The sequence below is a fragment of the Lithobates pipiens genome, unplaced genomic scaffold (assembly GCF_037356315.1).
Source record: "Lithobates pipiens isolate NorthernLeopardFrog02 unplaced genomic scaffold, aLitPip1_a1.2 Scaffold_18, whole genome shotgun sequence".
Classification (NCBI taxonomy): Eukaryota; Metazoa; Chordata; class Amphibia; order Anura; family Ranidae; genus Lithobates; species Lithobates pipiens.
Genome location: NW_027507758.1, coordinates 583478067 through 583505404, shown reverse-complemented (window position 1 = coordinate 583505404; position 27338 = coordinate 583478067). Strand labels below are relative to the sequence as shown.

Here is a 27338-nt window from a genome sequence, read left to right as displayed (position 1 = left end):
GATCTCGGGAGAACTCGATCGCTCTAATTATATTATAATACTAGAGACCGTTCCATTTCAACTTTCGTGCTTATAAATAAAGTTTGTATATTGTTTAGCGATGGAGAAGTACCCAATCATGTCTGAAACTCTGAAAGAGAAACTTAAATGAAAAGCAAGGAAGCAAGCGAAAGTACGAAGAAAATTACAAAATCGCTTCAACCTGATTTGCTCTCGAAAGCAGGCACATCCTTCACAATAAATGTAAAATGAAATATATATGTAAAAATAAATAAGCTCTTCACTACAAAATTGGTAGATCTTTGTGGTGTGTCAACACAAAAAAGTTTGAGAAAAACCGGTTCAGAATCACGTGTTCTGCTTGCCTGGAATCCGGACATATTAGTCACTCCATACTGGAAATAAGATCTTCTTACAGTAATTGTACAGCTGGTGACACTCTGCCTATTCCCTTCCCACTTTATCCAAGGCTGACTGTTCTTTACGTCCTTACATCCCAAGGCATGTCACTGTTTGGTAGTGTATTTTTGCAAATAGAAGTTTTAAGTAGATTCTGCCGAAAATACTATTTCATAATATTTGATGTTACAATGGCAGTCCTAACAGATTCCTGTGTGAAGAGCTGCTGGGCATGTGCCAGGGAAAATAGACAAGGCCTGCTTGCCTCATTTAATACAAATAAATGTTTTTTTTTCAGCACAGTCACTTAGATAACTTTCACCAGGGTTCCAAGTTAGGCAATTAGGTCCTGAAATGTTCTTTAGTCTGTGGAAAAGATGAAAAAACAGAAACTCCAATATCTGCAGAACAATACAGTACCTTAAAGCAAGAGCACGGGCAGTACACACAGTCACAGACAGACAGCGGAAATATGGGTTGCCAATGGGCACTGTTAGGCTGCACTGATGGGCACTATTAGGCTGCACTGATGGGCACTATTAGGCTGCACTGATGGGCACTGTTAGGCTGCACTGATGGGCACTGTTAGGCTGCACTGATGGGCACTGTTAGGCTGCACTGATGGGCACTGTTAGGCTGCACTGATGGGCACTATCAGGCTGCACTGATGGGCACTGTCATGCCGTGTACAAATGAATGGACATTTCGACAACGAAGTTCTGGGATTTATTTCTGACGGATGTTGGCTCAAACTTGTCTTGCATACACACAGTCACACAAATGTTGCCAGAAATTCCGATCGTCAAGAACGCGGTGACGTACAACACGTACGATGAGCCGAGAAAAATTAAGTTCAATAGCCAGTGCGGCTCTCATGCTTGATTCCGAGCATGCGTGCAATTTTGTGCGTTGGAATTGTGTACACGCAATCGGAATTTCTGACAACGGATTTTGTTGTCGGAAAATTTGAGAACCAGCTCTCAAAATGTCCGATGGAGCCTACACACGGTCGGAATTTCCGACAACAAGCTCCCATTGAATATTTGTTGTCGGAAAATCCAATCGTGTGTACGCGACATAAGGCTGCACTGATGGGCACTGGTAGGCTGCACCAATGGGCACTGGTACGCTGCACCAATGGGCAATGATGAATACTACACGAATGGGACTGTACCGATTGGCACTGATAGCCTGCACTGATGGGACTGTACTGATGGGCACTGATAAGGCTGCACTGTTGGGCACAGATGAGGCGGCACTCTTAAGCTGCACTGATATGCTGCACTGATGGGCACAGATAGCCTGCACTGGTGGCCCCTGATGAGGCTGTACTGATAGGTACTGATATGCTTTATGTTGATATTGTTTAAGTTGTTGTTAATATTTATTTTCGGAAATTAATTCTGCATAAAACATTTAACAGTGTAATTTCATGGGATAATTTATGATGGTGTGTTTAGAGGTGGGGCAGGGTAGGGTGATTAATGTAAGTATGGAGTGAATGGTGCGTGATTGTGTGTGCTAATGTACAGAGAGGAAGAGGTGGGGCTCTAAGAGGAAAAGTTGGAGCCTAAAGAGGAAGGGATGTGGTTTACAGATAATAGGGCATGTCTTAAACAGGAAGGGGTCTGGCCTTGGCAGAAGACCGGGCCAACGCTAGTAAAAGAGCTATAAGAAGATATCGGAGGCCCGGCAAGAAGAACCGAAGAGCGGGACAAGACCCCCAGACGGCAGCGACGACGAAGAAGAAAGCCGGGCTCCTCCGCTAGTAAAAGCGCTAGCAAAAGAGCAGAAGGTAGCAGAGGAGTCCGGCGAGAAGACCCCCCCAAGACGGAAGAAGACCACCCGAGCTGTCTAATAAATTATTTTAAAAACTTGTGTTGTGTTTTTTTATTTACACATTTTTCACCAGGTGAATGGGTAGGGGTACATCGTACCCCATACTCATTCACATAGAGTGGGGGGCCGGTATCTGGGGGCCCCCTGATTAAAGGGGGCTCCCGGATTCCGATAAGCCCCCCGCCCACAGACCCCGACAAACAATGGCCAGGGTTGTCGGGAACAGGCTCTTGTCCTCATCAACATGGGGACAAGGTGCTTTGGGGTCCCCAAAGCTCCCCCATGTTGAGGGCACACGGCTTGGTATGGCTCATGAGGGGGGGGCTCGCTCTTCCCCACCCCCTTTCCTGACCGGCAAGGCTGCGTGCTCGGATAAGGGTCTGCTATGGACTTTGGGGGACCCCCATGCCGTTTTTTTGTCGTAGGGGTTCCCTTTTAAATCCATACAAGGTGACGGGGCCAACGAGGTGTCAATCTTGCCGATGGATGGGGCCACATTGACTTCATTCGCTAGTCCCGCCTACTTGGAGCCACGTTCAAAATGAACAGGCTTTTCTCCGTGTGTGGGCAATTCCGTTCATTTCAAAAGTCCGTACTATATATATATATATTATATATATATATATATATATATATATATATATATATATATATATATATATATATATATATATATATATATATATATATATATATATATATACACATATATTTATATATATATATACACATATATTTATATTATATATTATTTTTTATTTTTTTTCGCCGGAAAAGTCTGGTCGTGTGTGGGCAGTTCCGGTCGTTTGGAAAAGCTGGCGGACCTCAGCTGCAAAGTCCACCGGATAGTCCGAACGTGTGTATGCGGCATAACAGTTACAGGGAGGGTTAGTGTTGGGATTACAGGGAAAGTTACTGTAGGGATTACAGAGGGGTTAGCGCTACAGGGATAGTTAGTGTTGGGGTTACAGGAAGGGTTAAGTGTTGGGGTTACAGAAGGGTCAGTGTGAGAATTTGTTAAAATGTTAAAGTTGTTAGTAGGTTTCTTGTGAGGGTTATAGGAATGATTAGTGTTATGGTACAGGGAGGGTAATGCCGCGCACACACGATCGGAATTTTGGTCAGAAAAAGCTCTGATGGTTTTCCAGACGGAATTCCAATGGGATTTCGCTCAAGCTGTCTTGCATACACACGGTCACACCAAATTCCGACTGTCAAGAATGCGGTGACGTACAACACATACGACGGGACTAGAAAAAGAAGTTCAATAGCCAGTAGCCAATAGCTTCCATCTCATAGTTGAATCTGAGCATGCCTGAGGGTTAGTGTAGTATTAGGGCTGGTTCATATCATGCCCGCACAGGATTATGCAGTATGTTTCTGTGTGATTCACAGCGCAAGAAAAACGCACTTTGTTTGCGATCTGCAGCGGGTGTCAATAAAAAGTTAATGACACCCCAATAGCAGGTCGCAAACGCAGTGCGTTTGCCCACACCAGATCGCATGGTACTTTTGTACCATGCACTACTTTTGGTTCAGTGTGGTGTGAATTTAACCTATTCAAAATGAATGGGCTGAAATTGTACTGCACAGAACTGCATGTGAATTGCACAGCATGTTCTTGTGCGATTCATGCGCAGGCCTGGTGTGAATTGACCTTTAAGGTTACAGGAAGGTTTTTTGTGAGGGTTACAAGAAAGACTCGTGTAATGCCCCATACACACGGTCGGAAATTCTGATGAAAAATGTCCAATCAGATTATATTATTGGAAAATGTGTGGGCTCTATCGGACTTTTTCCGTCGGAAATTCCTATGGAAAAAAATTGCGAGCAGGATCTAAAATTTTCCGACAAAAAAATCAGATCGGACTTTTTCCGATCGTTTGTAGAGAATTCTGATTGGACAAAGTGCCACGCATGCTCAGATCAAATTACGGGACCAAAGCTATTGGCTACTAGCCTCTACGTAGTCCCGTTGTACACAAGGAATGTCACCTCATTCCTAACGATAGGATTTTCCGCCAACTTTGTCCGACCGGGTGTATGCAATACCAGTTTTGGACAAAATCTGTTGGAAAAAATCCGACGGATTTTGTGGTCGGAATGTCTGACACTGTGTACAGGGCATTAGTGTTACATGGAGGGTTAGTGTTAGGATTGTATGTGCAGTTAGGTTTGCAGAAAGGGTTAGTGTTGGGTTACAGAGAGGGTTAATGTGTGAAGATTACAGTACTGGCATTAGAGTCACAGGAAAGCTTAATTTTTGGGTTAAAGGGAGGGCTAGTGTAAGGCTTACAGGTACGCTTAGTGATAGTGTTATGGGGAGAGTAGGTTAGTGTTACAGTGAGGGCTGACATGCATGTTACAGGAAAGGTTAGTCCAAAGGTTACACAGCATTAAGATTACATGGAGGGTTATCGTAAGGTTACAGAGAAGGTTAGTGTTGGAGTTAGTATTAGGGTTACAGGGAAGATTAGTGTGAGGGTTACAGGGAGGATTAGTGTTAGCCCCTGTACACACGGTCGGAGATTTCCACAACCAAATCCGTCGGATTTTGCCCGTCCGATCTTGTCCGAAACTGTTGCATACACACGGTCGGAATAAGTTGTCGAAAAATCCGATCTTTCAGAACGTGATGACATAATTTTGTTACGATGGGACTACATTCAGGCTAGTAGCCAATAGCTTTGATGTAGGAATTTGATCTGAGCATGCGTGGCACTTGGTCCGATCAAAATTCTCTACACATGATCGGAGTATGTCCGATCGAACCAGTTGGTCGGGAAATATTTCCAACATGTTGGAAAATTGGGTCCGACGAATATTCAGACGGAATCGGTCCGATGCATACCACACACAGTCAGATTATCCGACAACACGGTCCGATAGGACACATTCCGACGGATTCTCCGACCGTGTGTACAAGGGCTTTGGGCTACAAGGATGGTTAATATTATGGTATAGGGAGGAATAGTGTTGGGGTTACAGGAAGGATTAGTGTTGGGATTATGGGGAGGACTAGTGTTGGGGTTACAGGGAAGGTTAATATTAGGGTTACAGGGAGGGCTAGTTCTGGGGTTACAGGGAGGGTTAGGGTTGGTGTTATAGAGAGGGTTATTGTTGGCGTTACAGCGAGGGCTAGTGTTAGCCCTTGTACACACGGTCGGACATTCCGTCAACCAAATCCATCGGATTTTGTCCGAAACTGGTGTTGCATACACACGGTCGGACAAAGTTGTTGGAAAATCCAATCGTTCAGAACGTGATGGCGTTATTTCGTTACGACGGGACTTTGTTCAGGCTAGTAGCCAATAGCTTTGATCTAGGAATTTGATCTGAGCATGCGTGGCACTTTGTCTGATCGGAATTGTCTACAAATGATCGGACAAAGTCCGATCAGATCACGTTGTTGGAAAATTTTACAGCCCAGCTCTAAAACTTTGTTGGTCAGATATTCCGACAGAAACAGTCCGATGGAGCCCACACACGGTCGGATTATCCGACAACACGGTCCGATCGGACATTTTCCGTCGGAATGTCCGACCGTGTGTACAAGGGTTTAGGGTTACAGAGAGGGTTAGTGTTAGGGTTACAGAGAGGGTTGGTGTAATGCCGCGCACACACAATCGGAAATTCCGCAAGCAAAACACAGATGTGAGCTTTTGGTCAGAAAATGCGACCGTGTGTATGCTCCATCGGACTTTTGCTGGCGGAATTTCGGCCAGCAAAAGATTGAAAGCATGTTCTCAATTTTTCCGACTGAAGACGTTTCTATCGGAAATTCCGATCGTCTGTGGTAATTCCAATGCGAAAAAATTCCGACACATGCTCGGGAACAATTTGACGCATGCTCGGAAGCATTGAACTTAATTTTCGCGGGTCGTCGTAGTGTTGTCACCACATTCTTGACAGTCGGAATTTGGTGTGTAGGCAACACAAGCTTGAGCGGAATTCCATCGAAAAAAAAAACCATCCAAGGCTTTTCTGATGAGAATTCCAATCGTGTGTGCGCAGCACTAGGGTTACAGCGAGGGCTAGCGTTAGGGTTACAGCGAGGGCTAGCGTTAGGGTTACAGCGAGGGCTAGCGTTAGGGTTACAGCGAGGGCTAGCGTTAGGGTTACAGCGAGGGCTAGCGTTCAGGTTACAGGGTGGGTTTGGTTTTTGATAAATGCTGTTAGACCTCTGGACTTTAAACAAATTTATCTTGCAGTTCTGATTTTATTAGGATTAAATGTGTATGCTTATTCAATAGTGGTCATTCATTTTGCGCATCACATAGCAGCTTCCACTAACCTCTCATTTTCTCCCAATGCCTTGTTCAGCCATTTCTGCTCCCCATTTTCATTGTAGCCACCACACCATTGTTCATCAGTATGCTTCTTGAAGCGGTTCACATTTTCCTAGCAAGAAAAAACAATTATCTTACATTTGTTACCTTTATGAGGCGGTGTAAAGAGACAAATCAGACTGTGCCTTTTATCAATCTAGAGTGATCTGACCTACAAAGGCTACATTTTCATTGGCTGCTATGGAAAACCGCACGTTACACACCATCACTGCCGTACTGGACATGTCACCTGATCTAAATGTATCATATGTATAGTGCACAACCAGCAACACACTAGAAAAATTCTTAGTGAATGTATATAAATAACAGTGCAACAATTAATCATCCAAAAACAATAATTGCTATAAACAAATTGAACAGTGAAAATAAGTCCAAACAAAAAAAAGCAAGTGGTTATATCTCAGCAGTTCATTGTGCTATTAATTCATATAGAAGAAATGACAAGATGCTGTGATCTTCCACCTGGAGACAGCATCCACCTTCACCCATCTTCCTTTTGGGTTTGCGGACTTTGTTTCGTTTCACATAATGTGCTAGTATGCTATGCATACTAGCACATTATGCCTTTGCCTTGTAGGCAAGACGAAAAAAAAGTTCAGAGGTTTACAACAGCTTTAAAGCCCACTCTCTTTGCAGCTGCACCTCTGCATTACATCTGGTGAAACAAGTTAATGTTTGTCAGTACAGATTTCCCTTAACCCCTTGCCTACTACCCCCTTCCTGCTCAGGCCAATCTGACAGAGCTTTCTGCGCTGTCACACTTTAAGTCATGCAACACTGTACCCATATGAAATTTTTATCATTTTTTTCACACAAACAGAGCTTTCTTTTGGTGGTATTTATCCACTTCCCGCCCGTCCTATGGCAGAATGACAGATGGACGGTGGTTCAGTCATCCTGACTGGGCGTCATAGGACCTCAGTTTGAGACACCGCACCACTAATCTCGGTAAAGAGCCTCCGACGGAGGCTCTTTACCACATGATCAGCCGTGTCAAATCACAGCTGATCAGAGATGTAAACAGGAAGAGCCGTTAATTGGCTTTTCCTCCCTCGCGTCTGACAGACACGAGTAGAGGAGAGCCAATCGGCGGCTCTCCTGACAGGGGGGTCTGCGCTGATTGTTTATCACACTGGAGCACCAGGGAAGCTGCCAGAACCACCAGGGAAGCCTCTAACATATGGTACGTGGTCAAGTACGTCCCCCATGGCTATCCACATGTGCCAACATATGCCTAGTATATGCCAATAAGTGCCCACAAATGGGCACTGACTGCACCATTATGGAACAAAGAAAATCAGTGATGCCCAGCAATGCCACACATCAGTGTCCATCAGTGCTACCCATCAGTATCTATCAGTGCCCACCTATCAGTGCCCATCCGTGCCACCCATCAGTGCTGCCTATGAGTGCCCATCAGTACCACCTCATCGGTGCCCATGAGTGCCGCCTTGTCAGTGCAGCTATATCAGTGCCTGTCGTTGAAGAAGAAAACATACTTATTTACAAAAAAATTTAACAGAAAGAAAAACTTTTTTTCTTTCTTCAAAATTTTTGGTCTTTTTTTATTTGTTGCACAAAAAATAAAAATCGCAGAGGTGATCAAATACCACCAAAAGAAATCTCTATTTGTGGGAACAAAATGATATAGTGTAGCGTGACTGCGCAATTGTCATTCAAATTGCGTCAGCGCTGAAAATTGGCTTGGGCAGGAAGGTGTATAAGTGCCTGGTACTGAAGTGGTTAATCACCACGTCATCACGTTTATATTTTGCTACACAAAAAAAGACCAAACATTTTGAAAAAAAATAAACACAATTTCCTAGTTTGTTATAAAGTTTTGCAAACAGGTCATTTTTCTATTCACTGATGTGTGCTGATGAGGCTACACTGATGGGCACTGATGAGGAGGCACTGATGGGCACTGATTCAGACTGCACTGATTTAACACAAGCTGGTTATCAGCTGTCTCCACCCCTCCTAATGCTGTCAGCAGGAGGAAAGGAAAGCTAATAACTGGCTTGTGTTGACATCATGATAAACTTCAGCAGCTACAAAAAGTGTAGTTGCTAACTTATAATAAACAGACACTTACCTGTTCCACGGTCCAGCGATGCGGCCAAACGGGGTGTCGCTCCTCTCTGCTGGCGCCTCCATTTCCACTCTGGGCACCCGGCCATCACAGCTTTCGGCTTCACGGCCGGGCACGCACAGCACATGCACGAGTCGCCCTGAGTGGATAGGCGATCTCCTGAGACCTGTCGCATGGCCCAGGAGATTTCCTAGAGGGAGGGGCCACCTAAGGCGAAAGGCGGAGATGCCTTGGCGGTCCCTGGGCGGAAGGAGGAAGTGGGACAGGAGGTCCCCTGCCTAACGAAGCCCCCACTCCCCCTCAAAAAAATGACATGCCAAATGTTGTATGTAAGGGGGCGAGGGGTGCTTAAAGCGGAAGTTCAATTTTTGGGTGGAACTCCGCTTTAAGTAAGTAAAACATCCTTTCACCAGGTATTTCAAAAACAAAAAAAAGGTGTTAATATTTGTTCTGGCCAAAACAAACACCTCAGATATGAATGCTCTGCACTGACTTGATTCTCTCATCAGTTTCTAATATCTCTGAGAGTCCAAAGGCAAGAATTGTCTATGGTATAGTAGCTGCCTTCATTTATGTTCATAGTGTAGCACCACCTAGCATGGCTAGAGTGCTAAGTATAGGTATTGCGTTAGTGTAGGTAATTTTTTTTTCTGGGTCAGGGTTGAGTGACTCAGGGAGGCTGGATGACTCAATGGCAGCTTCTTTGATGACTCCCCCTGCTATCTGGAAACTTGGAGAATATTCCAGAAGCAGTTGGGAGGGGTCTAGGAAGAGCTGGCTGGAGTGTTCTGAGGGACCTGATGAATCCCCAACAGAAAGGTTGGAAGGGGGCAGGCCCCCTCAAATACTCTGGGTCAGCCGAGCTGGGGCAGTGGAATTTGGTTGGAAGATGGTGATGGAGTGTTAGGCCATCGGAGGTCTTTAAGAGTAGCCTTCTAGTTGGCGGGGGGGACATATAGGGGGACCTTGACCAGGAGAGGACAGCAGGTGAACACTGCTGGGCAAATCCCCAGGGAGGAACACAGCCAGGATGGGCTGGTGAGTGTTGCAGTCAGAGGACTGAGGCATGCCTGAAGGGACCAGATGCAAGCAGTCTGGGATGGATGCAGAGCCAGTCTGGGAAGTAGCCAGGAGGACTAGTGAATAGAGCAGCTACAGCCAGGTGATCTGGCAGTGCTTGAAGAGTTGGTACTGGGAGCAGTAGCCACAAATAGGACAGCTAGCACCAAAGACCTCTATTTTTACTACATCACTAAAGGGGCCCGTGGGTCCCTGCCTGCAAAGGGCATTCACAAGTATCTAACTGAAATTGTGTTGGATTAAACGGTCAATGCTAGCTGGTCCTGGGAGTTGTAGTTCTACAAACAACTCTGTGCTGGAGGTAGAAGTGAAGTGTGTATATACCGGATGTATATAGTTTATGTCCCTGAAGAGTGGGCATCCCATCACATCCAAGTTTAATCTCCGTAAATAAAAATAAATAAAAGCAAGGGCTGTTTTTTGCCTCAGGAGTGATTGAGAATTGAATGTGCCTGGCGTTGCAGGGTGGGAAATAACCAACATTCACCAGCGGCTCCTACGGGGGGGGGGGGGGGGGGTTGGGGTTTTTTGTAGCACTACAATAGTGATCCTGCTAACCAGGTCAGAGACAAGAGAGGGGGCAGGAGGGGCAGCTGCTCTGTGTGCAGTGCTTCATGTGTGTTGGGGGGGAGGAAACCAGGCGGTGAGCTTCATCCTTACACCAATACTGGGAACTTGCCTGAACGCCATTACACATTCATTCCCAGATGGGCACAACATTGAGAAGTGGGTCTGAGCTGACCTTATTTAGGTAAAACAACTGATTCAATCAAATGAGAATATCTTGCAATGAAAGGGGCTGTGTAGGGGGTTAAAATTGATATAATAAACACATTTTAATTTACATGAGTCTTCAAATAAATAAATCACAGGGAGATGGAGAATATTAAAATGTGAGTCAGCCAGGCCCTGCTATATTGCACAATGCTGTTAAACACTGGAAGCTTGCTAGCAATAAAGAAATACCGTATTTGCCGGCGTATAAGACGACCTTTTACACTTAAAAAAACTGAGCAAAAAGGAGGGGTCGTCTTATACGCCGGGTCCGCTGCTGGGATGCCTTCTGGCTGTCCGGTAATACTGTATGTAGCTTCGGCTACATACAGTATATACCACTGAACCAATCCCAGTGAGCGATGTATTCAAATGAATACAGAGCCTGCTCGGATTGGAGCAGCAATCTCTGCCAATCCGAGCAGGCTACACACAGTAGCCTGCTCCGATTGGCTTTGAGAGTGAGGCGCGGGCTGATGATGTAACAGCCTCCGCCAATCCCAGCAGGCTTTGTATTCATTAATAGAATACATTGCTCGCCGTGATTGGCTCCAGCACCAGAAGGAAGAAGGAAATGGCTCCAGCAAGAACGAAGAAGAAGAGGGATATGAAGCGTCGGAAGCCTCGGAATCGGGGGTCGTCTTAAACGGTGAGTACGGGCAAAACATTTTAACTGTGCAGGTTTTTAGGGGGTCGTCTTATATGCCGGGTCGTCTTATACGCCGGTAAATACGGTAATGATGCATGTGGTTGCTTATTTAATAGCCAATCAGAGGTCTTACATGTATGTATTTCTGCTTTGCCTGGAGTAGAGATTTAGGCACAGTGTTATTTTTCCCATGACACCGATCTCTTCTTCTTCTATACTAGTGACACAACACAGAGACATTTTATCTCTATTAGTTACACCATCACACAAGGTTTTTTCCCTCACACCGCACCGTGCATTTCTTCCTTGGCAACCGTTAGCCCCTTATTTTACTATGGGACAGTATGGCACCTAAGTGTAGCAAGGTCCCAGGCCTCCTTTAGTCTAATGATACCCTCCAGGGCCCAGGACAGCTGACATCTTTCTGTATAGCGTGGGTTACAAAGCATGATGGGTGTAATGCAAGATAGATTCATGGGCGCCAGACACATTTTGAATGCAAAGAGATTTATATTCTCTTGAATAGAACTATGGGAGAGAGGGTTTAGGGCAAGGCCACCCTTAGATAGTTGCAAAGTTAATTGGTAGACTCCGAGACTTTTACAGGTAGACATCCATGCAGGGAAAGGCATCCAGCGGGACACCACATCTGCATGTATAGGTGCGCTGTCTCCTATGGCAACAGTCTAAGCCCTTGTACACACGGTTGGAGATTCCGACGGAATGTGTCCTATCAGACAGTTTTGTCGGATAATCCGACTGTGTGTGGTCTCCATCGCACTGTTTCCGTCGGAGTATCCGACGGACCAAGTTTTCCAACTTGTCCGTAAAATTTTCCGACAAAATGCTCAGATCGGACATACTCCGATCATGTGTAGCCTACTCCGACGGACAAAGTGCCACGCATGCTCAGATCAAATTCCTAGACCAAAGCTATTGGCTACTAGCCTGAACATAGTCCCGTCGTAACGAAATAACGTCATCCGATTGTACATAATGTGATTTTCCGACAACTTTGTCCGACCGTGTGTATGCAACAGTTTCAGACAAAATCCGTCGGACAAAATCCAACGGATTTGGTTGTCAGAATGTCCGACCGTGTGTACAAGGGCTTACAGTTTCTAACACAAACTAATGAACTCCTTTGCTTCCTCTACAATCACTTCTTGTAGATTCTCGACTCACTGATCTCCCAGTCTCTCTCACTAGACTTGCTGATTCACTGCAACTGAATCTCTTGAACTCTTCCGATCTGGTTACACAGTATCTTCCTCAAGCTTCACCCAACCTTCCCTGCTGGGTCCCTGGCTTGGCACTTCAGATATTCCTCAAGCATCACCCCTCTGGCTGCGTTCCTGGCTTAGCACCTGCTGAAGTTTCCAGATTCTTCACCGTCCCCAGTTGGTGAGAATACTGCTCCAGTACTTGCTTCAGCTACTCACTGTGGTCCCTGGTAATAAGCTGGTTGCTCTCTTAGTGGCGAAAGCTTCCCCTCTACCTCCGACCACAACAGGTTCTCCGTCAGGTAGAACCGTCACTTCTGGTTGGACTGCGAGCCGCTATCCCAAACTTACACTGCTCTCTTGCTTCTGGATAGGCCCTCAGACAGCCTAGCAGCCAGATGTACCCAGGATAGGCCCAAACTCCTGCCTCGCAGCCCAGGCAACACAACACACATCCACCCAGACAGTCGTCCAGGTGGCACAGAACATAGATCACCTGACTCCACCCAAATATATAGGGTCTCCCAGCAGGCCAAGGGATCCAAGAAAACCCCTGCCCATTGGCTGAGATACCCCATATACTCCTAATCTTTCCTTGCATTGCCCTAGTCTTATCTAATGTCACCAGGTACCTGGCCACCTAGCTGCAGAAGAGAGAAGGGCAGCACTTCCAGACTTAAGGTAAACTCAATTGATCCTTAATAGGCCAAGGAAAATACACCTGGCAGGCAAATTTAGGAGCAACCCTGGCTAAACTTCAGGGTGCAACATCAGTAAAATATTGTGGTCATAGCAATGGCATTATTTAGGTTTATGGCACAAGCATAAGTCCAGCCATACACAATTCGAATCTCAGCTGGTTCAGTAGGAACTGGCTGAGATTTGAACAGTTAATGGGCAGGCTAAATGTACAACCTCCGGAAAAAATAGATTTGGTGCCCGGATCTAACCAATTTAATTGCATTTAGAATTATTAATCTGCAACTAAATTCTAGACTAAGATTAGTCAGAAACCACGACTCCCCCGGTTTTAAAGAATATCAGAACAAACAGAGGGGATTTAAACAGAAAAAAATTCCTAGATTGATATAATCAATTTTAATAATAGAAAAAGAACAAAAATATACAAAACCACTTCAAAAAATTTCCTATCGCGAAGAGATATCACATAGGCAAAACCACAGAGAATTAAAAAAGTGCCTCTGGTCATTGCAGACTCATGTTGCAAGCAACCATTTCCTCCGTATGACACGCTTACGTCACACTCGTTGACGTGTTTTGTTAGCCAATGGGGATGCTAACATCCTCAGAGCTCTGTACCTGCTTTGCTTCCCCTGCTTGATCCACTGTATTTTGTTGAACTAAGGCTATACCAATATGCTGATGAGTGCCTGATTGCTATGTGCTTATGTGCTGATAGAATATCACACTGTGCTGCCGGACTTCTCTGTGAAACAAAGCTAACCTATGAAAAGCTTTCTATGGAACTGGTCTATAAGTGCTAAAATAATGCACTACCATTCTGTTCCTTGTTTTGCTGAAATATAATGTCTCTACTCAGCTTTGTTTGATTGCACGCACAAACCACCCACATATGGACTATAGTCATATGCCCCTTTGCTTAAACTGCTTGATTGTGGTGAGTTGCATTTCCCCTTTTTAAATAGACGCTGTCTTTTTTAATTCTCTGTGGTTTTGCCTATGTGATCTCTCTTCGCTATAGGACATTTTTTGAAGTGGTTTTGTATATTTTGTTCTTTTTCTATTATTAAAATTTATTATATCAATCTAGCAATAGAAATGTGCGATAAGTTTCGTACGAATTTCCCTAAATTCGTACGTTCGGGAGGATCCGAAATACGAATTGCCATGCGTCCGCATTTTGTACGAAATATGAACTTTTGTTTACGAATCCCCAGGAGGAAGTCAGCACAGCACAAAATTCGTATTTCGGATAGGAAATTCAACGGAATTTCGTATTTCTGATAAAAACCAAATTTCCATCAGCATTGACTGTCATATTGAGGTATATTTTTGCCTTTAAATTCATCGTAAAGAACGTTCGTACAAGTTAACGAACCTACGAATTGAAATGGAATTTCGGACACAAAATACGAAGTACGAATTAATTCTAAGCCCTTGTACACACGGTCCGACAGTCCGAAGGAAACTGTCCGATAAGACCGTGTTGTCAGATAATCCGACTGTGTGTGGGCTCCATTGGACCGTTTCCATCGGAATATCCGACGGACAAAGTTTTAGAGCTGGGCTATAAAACTTTCCGACAACATGATCCGATCGGACTTTGTCCGATTGTGTAGAGAATTCCGATCGGACAAAGTGCCACGCATGCTCAGATCAAATTCCTAGACCAAAGCTATTGGCTACTAGCCTGAACGTAGTCCCATCGTAATGAAATAACGTCATCACGTTACGTACGATCGGATTTTCTGCCAACTTTATCCGACTGTGTGTATGTAACACAAGTTTCGGACAAAATCCGTCGGACAAAATCTGTCGGACAAGATCTGACGGATTTTGTTGTCGGAATGTCCGACCGTGTGTGTACAAGGGCTTATACGAACCGGAACGGAACTGAACTAATTTATTGACGGCGCCTATGTCTATCTAGCGTCAGGTCTCAGGCCGTTCTTCTTGGGGGAATTTTTTCCTGTTTAAATTTCCCTCTGTTCTAAATGTACAACCTGCTTGTTGGATTCTCTTTCTGCTATAGCCGCTAGTCCCCCGTGGGGACAGCTTACACCCCCCCCCCCCCCCGTGCGGCAGCGATTACTCAGCAAGCACTGTCTCAGTGTTGATGAGGATATCGTCCAAATTTCTTTCCTGCAACCACACAGTGTATGACCTGCCCAGGGGCAGACTGACCATTGGGCCACTCAGGCACTGCCCAAGGGCCCCGAGCCACTAGGGGCCCCATCAGGGTTGCCAGCCTCAGTAAAACCAGGGACAGCATGTATCTGTTTTTTTTTTTTTTTTACATCTGTCCCTTACAGACATCCTTTTGGTCTAAAAACCCCAAGATTATAGGTGCCCCACCTCTCCAGTACCTTCTCAGCCAATAGAAACATGTCTGTGTATACTGTGTGTACATGTATGTGTATGTGTATACTGTGTGATTGTATACTGTGTGGCCCCATAATCTCGGATTGCCTGGGGGCCCCATGAGTTATCAGTCCACCCCTGGGCCTGCCTAACATATGTTTGATATGGCATACACAGCAATTAGCCCCACCACCTGTTCTACCCAGGGGGCACAGATTGGTATCCTTGCTCTGGACAGTGGATGACCTGGTCCTGGAATTGCTGCTGACACTCATAAAAATAGTTTTCTCTGTCCCAACTCAATGCATGCTAGCAACACATACGGGGGTATTGAGAGGGAAATTCCCATTGCATCCTGCCAGCTCAAAGGCTGCAAGGTATGGATGATGGGTAGATGCATATACATTGACAATCAAAAAGCTGGCCATCTTCTTGGCATTTAGGGTCATAAAGACGACATAAAGTGTTTGTAAAACTTGGTTATGTTACCTAAAACAGCAATTAATTACACAGCCCAAAAAAAAAAAAAAAAAAAACTTTTTCTTGGTGCCTTGCTTTTTAGACTACATGAGCTCTAGTTTCTTAGATATGGTCAAATGTATCACATTTTTTGTCAGTGTTAAGAACAAGTTGATCAGCAAGATCTTTTCAATTACCTAGTTTGTGTTTTTGCATACAAGTTAGCAGATATAGTACATTTTTATGTACTTCCAACTGTAATTTTACATCAGAAACAATGGATTCTAAAGTATGTTATTAACCATATTATAGTTATGATTATATAAGAGGTGTGTGTGTGTGTGTATTGCTATTTATATTGTTTCTTTTTTTGCAGATCGAGCACCATAGAGGTTATGGATATTTTTTTATGTGTTTCTTTTATGATACAAGTATAGGAGGTTTGGTGGTTTCTGCACACAGGCTTGTATTGCCATTCTGAGACATACTCTGTTTGCTTGTATACAGGTCCTATTTGTGGGTAGTATCTGTTTTTATGTCCCTGCCATCCTGACAAGTTTTAAGTAGACATGTGCGATTAGTTTCATACGAAACAAAAACTCCTACGAAATTCCGAAAATTCATACGAATCCGAAATACGAATTTTTATGCATACGAATTCCGAACTAATTACGGAATTTTGTTTACGAATTTCAGATCCAAATTCATAAGGAACATTTGTATTTAATGAAAAGTTAACAAACCTAAAAGTTAAAAACCCAGGAAGTCAGCATAGCACAGGGATGGTGGGAAGCCCCCATAATGATAAATGCATCATAACAAAAATTCGTAATTGTTACGAAAAGTTAATGGACCTAAAACTTAAAACCCCAGGAAGTCAGCACAGGGATGGTGGGAACCCTATGGGGAATTTCTATGCTTATGAATTTTATACGAAATACGAAATTTCGTTAACGAATTTCGGATCCAAACTAACAGAAACATGACTGGTGTTTTTTTTTTCACCAATCGGAGGAAGTCAGCACAGCACAGGGATGGTGGGAGTCCCCCATAATGATAAATTCATCATAACGAACGTTCGTTATTTTAACGAAAAGTTAACGTAACTAAAGTTTAAAAACGCAGCAATTCAGCACAGGGATGGTGATAACCCCTCATAATGGGCACAGCGGGCGTACACGCAGACATGGGAACTCAGCACAGGGATGGTGGGAACCCCTCATAATGGGCACAGCGGGTGTACACGCAGACCCGGGAACTCAGCACAGGGATGGTGGGAACCCCTCATAATGGGCACAGCGGGTATACACGCAGACCTGGGAACTCAGCACAGGGATGGTGGGAACCCCTCATAATGGGCACAGCGGGTGTACACACAGACCTGGGAACTCAGCACAGGGATGGTGGGAACCCCTCATAATGGGCACAGCGGGTGTAAACTCAGACCTGGGAACTCAGCACAGGGATGGTGGGAACCCCTCATAATGGGCACAGCGGGTGTACACTCAGCACAGGGATGTTGGGAACCCTATAGGAATTTCTATGCTTACGAATTTCATACAAAATACGAAATTTCGTTAATGAATTTCAGATCCAAATGAACAGAAACATGACTGGTGTTTTGTTCACCAATCAGAGGAAGTCAGAACAGCACAGGGATGAGGGGAGCCCCTCATAATGATAAATTCATCATAACGAACTTTCGTTATTTAATGAAAAGTTTACGAATCTAACGAAAATTCGTATTTCGTACGAATCCGAATTGAATTTTCGTACACAAATTACGGATACATTTTTTTTTTTCGTACGGAACAAAACGGCGTCCATGTCTAGTTTTAAGCACCTAGCCACCCTGATTACAAGGGCTGTTTAGGTGAGTTATTATATCTCCTACATGTGCCTACATTTGTGATTATGTATGGGATTAACCTGTCTCATTTATCAGATTGTACCATCAGTTTGAATCAACCATTGCCCTCTATACAGGGTCCTTCATCACCAAGCCTCGATCGGAAAGGATTTTAAACCTTACTGTATGGACTACATTGTCCTAGGATGGGGTACCACATAGTGTAATACCCTGAATACTGTTGTTGGCTTGCATCTTCTCCTTAAAAGGACAATAAAAACACCATTATTGCTTTGCCAGTAGGTAAATAATCAATATGCAGTCTTATGCCTATGATCCATGTTTAAATATGCTTGATGCACTTATTCATACAGTATCTCACAAAAGTGAGTACACCCCTCTCACATTTTTGTAAATATTTTATTATATCTTTTCATGTGACAACACTGAAGAAATGACACTTTGCTACAATGTAAAGTAGTGAGTGTACAGTTTGTATAATAGTGTAAATTTGCTGTCCCCTCAAAATAACTCAACACACAGCCATTAATGTCTAAACTGCTGGCAACAAAAGTGAGTACACCCCTAAGTGAAAATGTCCATGACTGTTGTATAACAGATATGATACTTCCAGACCCCAACCTTACCTTATACCCATTAACTTGAGACCACGCCGGTTGGAGTAACAAAAGGCCGTAGCAGCCTACTTTATTTTAAAAACAAATAAATAAATTCCAATAAAAAACTCTGAAATAAAAACTATGAAAATATAAAAATTCTGTTAGCAACAGATATCTGGCATTGGTCTGTGCAGGCAATTAGTAAAACTTCTGAACCAATAACAATCTGGCACTGCGGTCCCTCTCCAAGCGTAATAATAGGCCTCAAGCCGACAAGCAGGCTCAAAGACAAACACTGGCCGCAGTGCCCCATAATACTATTCATCTAACCTTAGTTATCTGAAAACCACCATCAGGACCCATCCAGCGATAGTTCCTGAACTATTTTCCTACCTTATCACAAAGTCTTCTGGAAACTACTTTAACCCACCGAGCGTACGAAGATGTGTGTACTCGGCTTTCGGGGGTTATACCGGGATGATGCCCGCACCTGCAGGCATCATCCGGTACCGTTTTTCAGAGCCGGCGATCGGCTTTCCCGCCATAACAACCGATGCGGCTATAAGCCGCTCGGCTGTTATGCCGGAGGGGACGCCCCCCCCCTCCCACCGCCTCCCGCAGATCTTACCGGGGCTCCCGTTCAATCAGAAACCCAGATCGAACATCTGCTGCTTCTGGCGGCTAGGGAGAGACTGGCTTGAAGCCGTATGCGGCTTCATTCCAGTCTCCTAATCGTAAACACGGAAGCGACGTCATGATGTAACTTCCCGTTTACTCGGCTGCCAATGGCGCCGGTTTTAGAAAAAAAATACAGTATTCAGAATCGCCGAAAATGGCGATCTTAATACTTTGAAGTGTAAAGGAGGGATCGGGGGTCTTTTAGACCCCCGATCCCTCCATAAAGAGTACCTGTCACCACCTATTACTTTCAGAAGGGATGTTTACATTCCTTGTGACAGCAATAAAAGTGATCAAAAAATTTTTTTTTTAAAACAATTTATTCATTTTAAAATAAATAAGAATTTTTTTTAAAGTGCCCCCATTGCTGCAAGCTCACGCAGCAAAGAACACGCATGCGGAAGTCGCGCCCGCATATATAAACGATGTTCAAATCACACATGTGAGGTATCGCCGCGATTGTCAGAGCGAGAGCAATAATTCTAGCACTAGACCTCCTCTTACCTGGTAACCGGAATTTTTTTTTAAAGCGTCGCCTATGGAGATTTTTAGCTACCGTAGTTTGTCGTCATTCCATGAGTGCGTGCAATTATAAAGCGTGACATGTTTGGCATCTATTTACTTGGCTATCATTATTTTTCACATTATGCAAAAAAATTGGTCTAATTTTACTGTTTCGTTTTTTTTTTAATTCATGAAAGTGTCCCTTTTCCCAAAAAGTTGCGTTTAAAACACCGCTGCACAAATACCGTGTGACATAAAATATTGCAACAATCGCCATTTTATTCTCTAGAGTCTCTGCTAAAAATATATATATAAATAATGTTTGGGGGTTCTAAGTAATTTTCTAGCAAAAAATATGGATTTTAACTTGTAAACACCAAATGCCAAAAATAGGCTTAGTCATGAAAGGGTTAAAACATAACTACAATTGCCAAAGTCTTTTGGATTTCGGCCGTATACACAAACATCAACTTTCACCAGTGGCTATCAAGAAGCTGCGAGGCGAATGTAATGAATTACTCCGGCTCATCAAGAGAACTCTCTGGACTGGGGTGTGACTGGATGTGCGAGGTGGAGTGAGTGAGTGAGGGATGTGAGACGCTGTGTATGGCTCCCTCCCTGACCCCCTGATGAGAATACGGTGACCAGAGTTGTGGTGCGGTGCAGTGTGAAAGGGCCGGAGCCGATTATTGACGCTGGGTGGGAGGAGGAGCGCCAGCGTAGTCTGCCGAGTACAGGCAGAGGCCTCGGGGATCTCCGTATGTATCCGGGGACCTGAAATCAAGCAAAACACGGTTGAGGATTTACGAGCGCCTCCGAGCTCCACCGAGCACCGCCGAGCCCCGCTGAGTGACTTTACACGTGGCATACGCTGAAAGGCTCTCCCGCAAGCCGCGCTAGGAGTAAGGAGGTAAGCGGCAGTATTGTGGGGGGAGAAGACAGAGGCGTGAGAGACATAGCTGCCAGATTACCTGCGGGGGTAAGCCCTAGATGTGGTAACACTTGGAGAACGGCAAACAGTGACATTGTGAGTGTGCTGGCTGGGGGTGAGGAGGACCTATAGTTCTCATATGGAAGTCATTGCATTACAATCTGCACCGTGATCTGGATGTACAGTACTCAATATAGTGTGTGCAAATAAGCACGTGTTGGAGAAGATATATGTATGTAAGCAGTGAATCAGGAGGACTTTGGGATACCTGCAGTGAGTGTTTGAGTACTGGTTATAGGACTCGGTTACCATCTGAATAACTGACTAATTGAGTGATGGGTGGCTGATTTAAGAGATCGGAAGGAGAAAAAAAAATCAACAGTACAAGAAATACTACACTTTACCCAGGACTGTTTTGAAGATTGAATTAGGATAACAAAGGGGGAATCATTTAAGCAGAGGGGAAGAGAAAGGGTAGAGGAAGGTAAAGGAAGGTAGAAAGAAAAAAAGGAGGAAAGAAAAAAAGAGAGAAAAATGCAGCACCTGCGCTCTGCAAAGGAGAAGGGGGAAAAAAGTTCGCAACAGTCCGCCACAGCAGCCAAATTAGAACAATTTGCTCACAACCCTGCTCAGTCATCCCAGACCCCTCCAAAAAAGGGGCAGACAAAGGGGCAGCAAGGAGTAATATCTGAAAGAAAAAGCCTGGGACAGTCAAACACCAATATTAATACGAACTCTGGAGCAGTGGCAAAATGTTTGGTTAATAAAAATGTGGGCACAGTGGAACAGAGTATAGAGATTACAACGGGCGACCCGCTACCGCTAAAAAAAGAGCCAACTATAAAGGACGTGTTGCTGGCAGTAAATGCGTGTAACATGTCACTGAAAGAACTTTGTAATCAAATGAAGGGAGTGAAGGAGGACCTGTTGGTGGTAAGACAAGATCTACAGAAAGTTGTGGAAAGGACAACTGAACTTGAGATAAGGACCAGCCGATTAGAAGACGATACAACCTTCCTAATTAAAGAAGTAGAAAGTTTGAAGGAGCAGTTTGTTGGATATAGAACAAGAATGGACGAGATGGAAAATAGGCTCCGGAGGGACAATGTGCGGATAATAGGTCTCCCTGAAAAGAGCGAGGGTGGAAATCCTGTTGAGTTTTTGGAACATTGGTTAATTGACCTTTTTGGAAGGGACTCATTCTCAACAACATTTTCTATAGAGAGGGCGCATAGAGTGCCCTTTAGAGCTCCACCTGAGGGGGGTCATCCTAGGCCACTGCTGATGAAATTACTTAATTATAAGGATAAAGTGGTGTTGTTGCGAAAGGCAAGGGAGTTGGGGAATATATTGTATAAGGGTATTAGAATTTCACTATACTCTGAGTTTTCCCCAGAACTCCAGAGAAAAAGGGCAGAGTTTTTGCAGGTGAAGCGTAGACTACAGAAACTTAAGTTGACATATGCTCTTCTTTATCCTGCAACGTTACGAGTCAATGCACTGGGGTACACCCATGTTTTTAGTTCACCAATGGAAGTGGAAAAATGGATAGAAGAAAATAGAGAAAAATTCTAGCCATCTTAGGCTTTACTCAAAAAAAAAAAATGAGCTGTGATAGGAGGGTAGAAGGGAGATGCGGGTTATATGTGTTTTTTTTTTTTTGGGGGGGGGGGGGGATGGGAGAGTGGTAATACACGGCGGGGAAAAATTAGAGAGGTATATGTGGAGTAAAAGTGGTGGAACAAGGTCACTAAGAAGCCCCTTGGGTAACACCTGGGTAGGTGGGGGGGAGGGGGGAGGGAGGATGGATGGGAGGGGAGGGAAAAATATGGGGGTTGTTGGCAAAAAAAGCGTAATTACACTAATGAATGGGATAAAGGAGATAATTCAAATAAAGGAAAGACACAAAATAAGGGGAAGTAAAAAACAAGGAAAATTTACTAGACACATAGAAAAAAATTGTAATAGTCAATTACACAGCACAATTAACATTAGGGGGCATGTAATTCATGAGATAGTGGTGGCGGTTAGTCAATTTGTTATTCCACTGGGGATTGAGTTTATGGAAGCTTTTTATGACTTAATAAAGAGGATAGAGGGGAGATGGGAGGACTTGGGGTACGAGGGGGTCTTAGTTTTTCCTCTTTTAGGGATTCTCCTTGTGCTCTCTCTCTCTCTTCCTCCAGTTTTTTTTTTTTTTTCTTTCTCTCTCTTTCCTGTAAATGCAGGATAGGAAAGTTAAGATAGGCTCCTGGAATGTGAGGGGCCTGGGGACACAGGTGAAACAAAAAACAGTGTTTGCTATGATGGAGGGATATGGAGTTGGGTTAGTTTGTTTGCAGGAAACCCATTTAAACAAAGATACAATACACCGGCTGCAGAATAGAAGATATCAATATCAATATCACTCAGTATATTCGTCATATAGCAGAGGGGTGAGCGTTTTGGTAAGAACAGGGATGAAGTTTTTCTGCAAGTGGGCCAGCTTGGATGAAAAGGGTAAATACATCTTCCTACATTGTTTAATTGAGGATAGAGAATGTGTGTTGGCAAATATCTATATCCCTCCACCATTCAAAATGGAAGTGATGTTTAAACTAAATGAATTCTTATTGGGGGTAGATGAAATCCCTATTATAATAGTAGGGGATTTTAATATGGTTTTGGATATCAAACTTGATAGATTCCCAGAAAGGATATCGGTAGAACCGGCTGGGCAGGGAAGGCTGGGTCAATATCTGGAAGAAGTAGGATTACTGGATTTGTGGAGAACGGGGAATCCGGGAGTCCGGCAGTATAGCTGCCGATCGGCCTCGCATTCCACATTATCCAGGATAGATATGATATTGGGGAATGACCGGGCCCTACAGATGGTGGAAAAGATCGAATATCAGCCAAGGTGGATTTCAGATCATTCCCCAATGATAGTAACATTAAAAATGAGAGGACGAGGAACCCAGAAGGTATGGAAATTAAATCCGATTTGGCTAGAATTAATAAAAAAAGAGAAAGAAGAAAGCCCAAAGGGGATCCAGTTAGAACTAAAAATGGGATTTTTATATACAGCTTACCTGTAAAATCCTTTTCTTGAGAGTACATCACGGGACACAGGAGCTTCATTACATAGTGGGTTATATAGGCACCTCTGGTGATTGGACACTGGTTGACCCTAATTAAGGAGAATTCCTCCCCTATATAACCCCTCCCATTTGGGAGGCACCTCAGTTTTGTAGCAAAGCAATAAGAAACCACGTAAAACCCAAGAGGGGCGGGAGCCCTGTGTCCCGTGATGTACTCTCAAGAAAAGGATTTTACAGGTAAGCTGTATATAAAAATCCCATTTTCTTGATCATACATCACGGGACACAGGAGCTTCATTACATAGTGGGATGTCCCATAGCAATGCTCAGATTGAGGGGAGGGAGACACAGATCATAAACATAGACCGCCAGGGACCTGAGGACCTAAACTGCAGCCTGCAGTATACTGCGCCCGAAGGCGATATCCTCTTGCCCTCTGACATCCACCTGATAGAATCTGGTGAATGTGTGGACTGATGACCAAGTCGCAGCCTTACAGATCTGAGCCAGGGAGGCCTGGTGATGCACTGCCCAAGAAGCACTGACAGCCCTAGTAGAGTGCGCTTTCACCTGAAAAGGAGGAATCTTCCCCTTTAAACCATAGGCCTGAGAAATAACTTGTCTGATCCACCTTGAGAGAATGGACTTTGACGCCGCCTGACCCTTTCTAGGGCCTTCCGGCAGAATAAATAAACAATCAGTTTTCCTTATCTGAGAAGTTGCTTGAAGATAAACACTGATTGCTCTAACCACATCCAAAGTGTGTAAAGACTCTTCCTCTGTCGACTGAGGGTCCGGAAAAAAGGATGGTAGGATTACATCCTGATTCAAATGGAAACCCGAAACCACCTTAGGTAGAAAGAACCTGTTGGGACGCATAACCACCCGGTCCTTATGGATAATTAAATACGGCTCTTTACTGGAAAGAGCTGCCAACTCTGATACTCTTCTAGCCGTAGATATGGCTACTAAGAAGACCAGCTTTTTAGTCAGGAGAGCTAAAGAAGCCAGATGCAAAGGTTCAAATGGTTGCCCCTGTAAGGCCGAGAGAACCAAATTCAGATCCCATGGGCATACCGGAGGTTTAACTGGCGGTTTTGTCCGCATAGCCCCCTGGATAAAAGCCCGTACCAGGGAATGTGATGCAAGCGGTTTTTGAAAAAATACCGACAGGGCCGAAATCTGCACTTTGATAGTGCTTATGGCCAGATTCATTTCTAGGCCTGACTGGAGAAAGGCCAAGATTCTGTTAATGACATACTTTCTAGGATGCCACTTCCTGAGTTCACACCAGGAAACATATGTCCTCCAGATTTTGTAATAAATACGCCTGGAGGCCGGCTTTCTGGCATTGACCAGAGTAGAAAGGACTGGCCCCGAAAGGCCACGGTCTCTCAGAATGCGGGTCTCAGCAGCCAAACCGTCAAATTCAGACTGCGTAAAGCAGGATGGTAGATTGGACCCTGTGAGAGCAGATCTGGCCGGAGAGGGAGGGTCCATGGCCTGCCTACTGCCAACTTCATGATTTCTGCATACCATGGTCGCCTGGGCCAAGCCGAGGCCACCAAAAGGACCGACTTCGTCTCCCTCTTGACCCTTCCCAGGAACCGCGACAGTAGCGGGCTCGGGGGGAAGGCATAGATCAGATTGTACTGATCCCAGGGAACCGTCAGAGCATCTGACCCCTGAGCAAGTGCATCTCTTGTCCTTGACACAAACTTGTCCAGTTTCCTGTTGAACCTGGATGCAAACAGATCTACGTCTGGAGTGCCCCACTTGTGACATATGTTCTGAAACACGTCGGGGTGCAGAGCCCATTCTCCTGGCACAACTGCTGGCGGCTGAGAAAATCCGCCTGCCAATTCTCCACTCCTGGGATGAAGACTGCAGAAAGACACGGAACATGCTTTTCTGCCCAGATAAGTATGCGATTCACCTCCTTTTGGGCCACCAGACTTCTGGTACCACCCTGGTGATTGATATAAGCCACTGCGGTGGCATTGTCGGACTGAACCCGAACTGGGAAACCTCGCAGTCTGTAAGACCACTCTATGAGTGCCATGTAAACTGCCCGAATCTCCAAGATATTTATGGGCAGTAGACTTTCGGTCGCAGACCATTTCCCCTGCGAGCACGTTCCCTCCAAATACAGCTCCCCAGCCTGTCAGGCTGGCATCTGTTGTGATAATCTTCCATGAGAGAGGAAGAAAAGTTTTGCCTTTCAGCAAATTCCTGGTTTGTAACCACCAGACAAGACTTTTGCGTGTCCCGGGGGATAAACGCATAGGAAGATCCAGGGATTGGGGCTTCCTGTTCCAAGCCGCAAGGATGCATCCTTGCAGAGGCCTTGAGTGGAACTGGGCGAATGGGACGGCCTCGAAGGAGGCGACCATCTTCCCCAATAGTCTCATGCACAACCGAATGGAGGAAGATCTTCTGCCCAGAATCAGGCGCACCAGATCTCCAATGGCCAAGGCCTTTAGCCTTGGAAGAAACACCCTGCCCTGAGCGGTGTCGATAATCATACCTAGGTATTCCAACCTGGTAGTCGGTTGTAGGGACGACTTTTCTAGGTTTATAATCCAACCTAGGTGTTCTAGATGTTCTAGCGTTTTGGTGACGCTGCGACTTAGGAACGCTGCAGTTCTCTCCATGAGAAGCAAGTCGTCTAGATAAGCCATGACGGCTATACCCTGAACTCTTAGATTGCTAAGAGAGGGTCCAGAATCTTTGTGAAGACTCGAGGGGCTGTAGCAAGCCCGAACGGCAAGGCCACAAATTGAAAATGACGCCGCTCTACCGCGAACCTTAGAAATTTCTGGTGTGTGGGAAAAATTGGCACATAGAGATATGCATCCTTGATATCTATTGATGCCATGAATTCTCCCCCTTGCAGGGAGGAGACCACAGTGCGGATTGACTGCATTCGGAAGGTCTGGATGTGTAAAAACCGGTTTAGGTCTTTCAGATCCAGGATAGGTCTGACACTTCCATTTGGTTTTGGAACGGTGAAGAGATTTGAATAAAACCCTGAACCCTGATCTTTCGGGCTCACTTCTACTATCACACCCTGGGATAGTAACTGATCTAAGGCCAGAAATAGCGGTTTTTGCTTTACTGGATCCCTGGGGATCCTTGACCTTAGGAAACGAGAAGGTGGAATCTCCTGAAACTCTAGCTTGTAGCCCAGAGATACTGAAGAGATCACCCACTTGTCCTGGATCTCTTCCCGCCAGGCGCCTGCAAACTGCAGGAGCCTTCCCCCCACTCTGCCGAGCGGGGGCGCCCCTTCACAAGGAAGTTTTGGGGCTCTGCTTGGCAGGCTTTCGCCCCCAAGTCTTTTTCTGTCCCTGGGCTCGGCCTTGAGCCTTTCTAGCAGTGGAGGACTGAGAAGGCCGTCGCCACTGTTTAGAGCTTGATGCTTCGGGAGAGAGAGCGCGCCTAAATGAAGGACGCTTGCTCTTTTTGACTGGAAGGAGAGTAGACTTACCTCCTGAAATATTTTGGACGAATTTATCTAATTCTTCCCCAAACAAAGCTCCCCTTCAAACGGGAACCCAGTCAAATGCTTTTTGCATGACAGCTCAGCAGCCCAATTCTTTAGCCATAGGGCCCTACGCATGTGTACCAACATGAGGGACAAACGTGATGCTTGTTGGACAGAATCCAAAATCGCATCAATTATGAAACACAGGATGTGAGGCAATTCTGCATAATTTTCTACTTCCTCACTGGGAAGGAGCCCAAAC

At 44.8% G+C, this 27338-nt stretch overlaps 1 protein-coding gene across 1 annotated transcript in view; it reads right to left on the bottom strand.

Annotated features, from left to right (window-relative positions):
* Nucleotides 1–231: 231 nt before the first annotated feature.
* Nucleotides 232–27338, bottom strand: part of LOC143986781 (uncharacterized) — a 154645-nt gene continuing 127538 nt past the window's right edge. Inside the window, exons 9-10 of the mRNA XM_077485187.1 lie at nucleotides 6533–6639; nucleotides 232–765 (exon numbers count right to left, since the gene is read on the bottom strand). Of these exons, the coding sequence (XP_077341313.1) occupies nucleotides 666–765; nucleotides 6533–6639 (207 nt within the window). The 3' untranslated portion in view covers nucleotides 232–665. The remainder of the gene's footprint in view (nucleotides 766–6532; nucleotides 6640–27338) is intronic.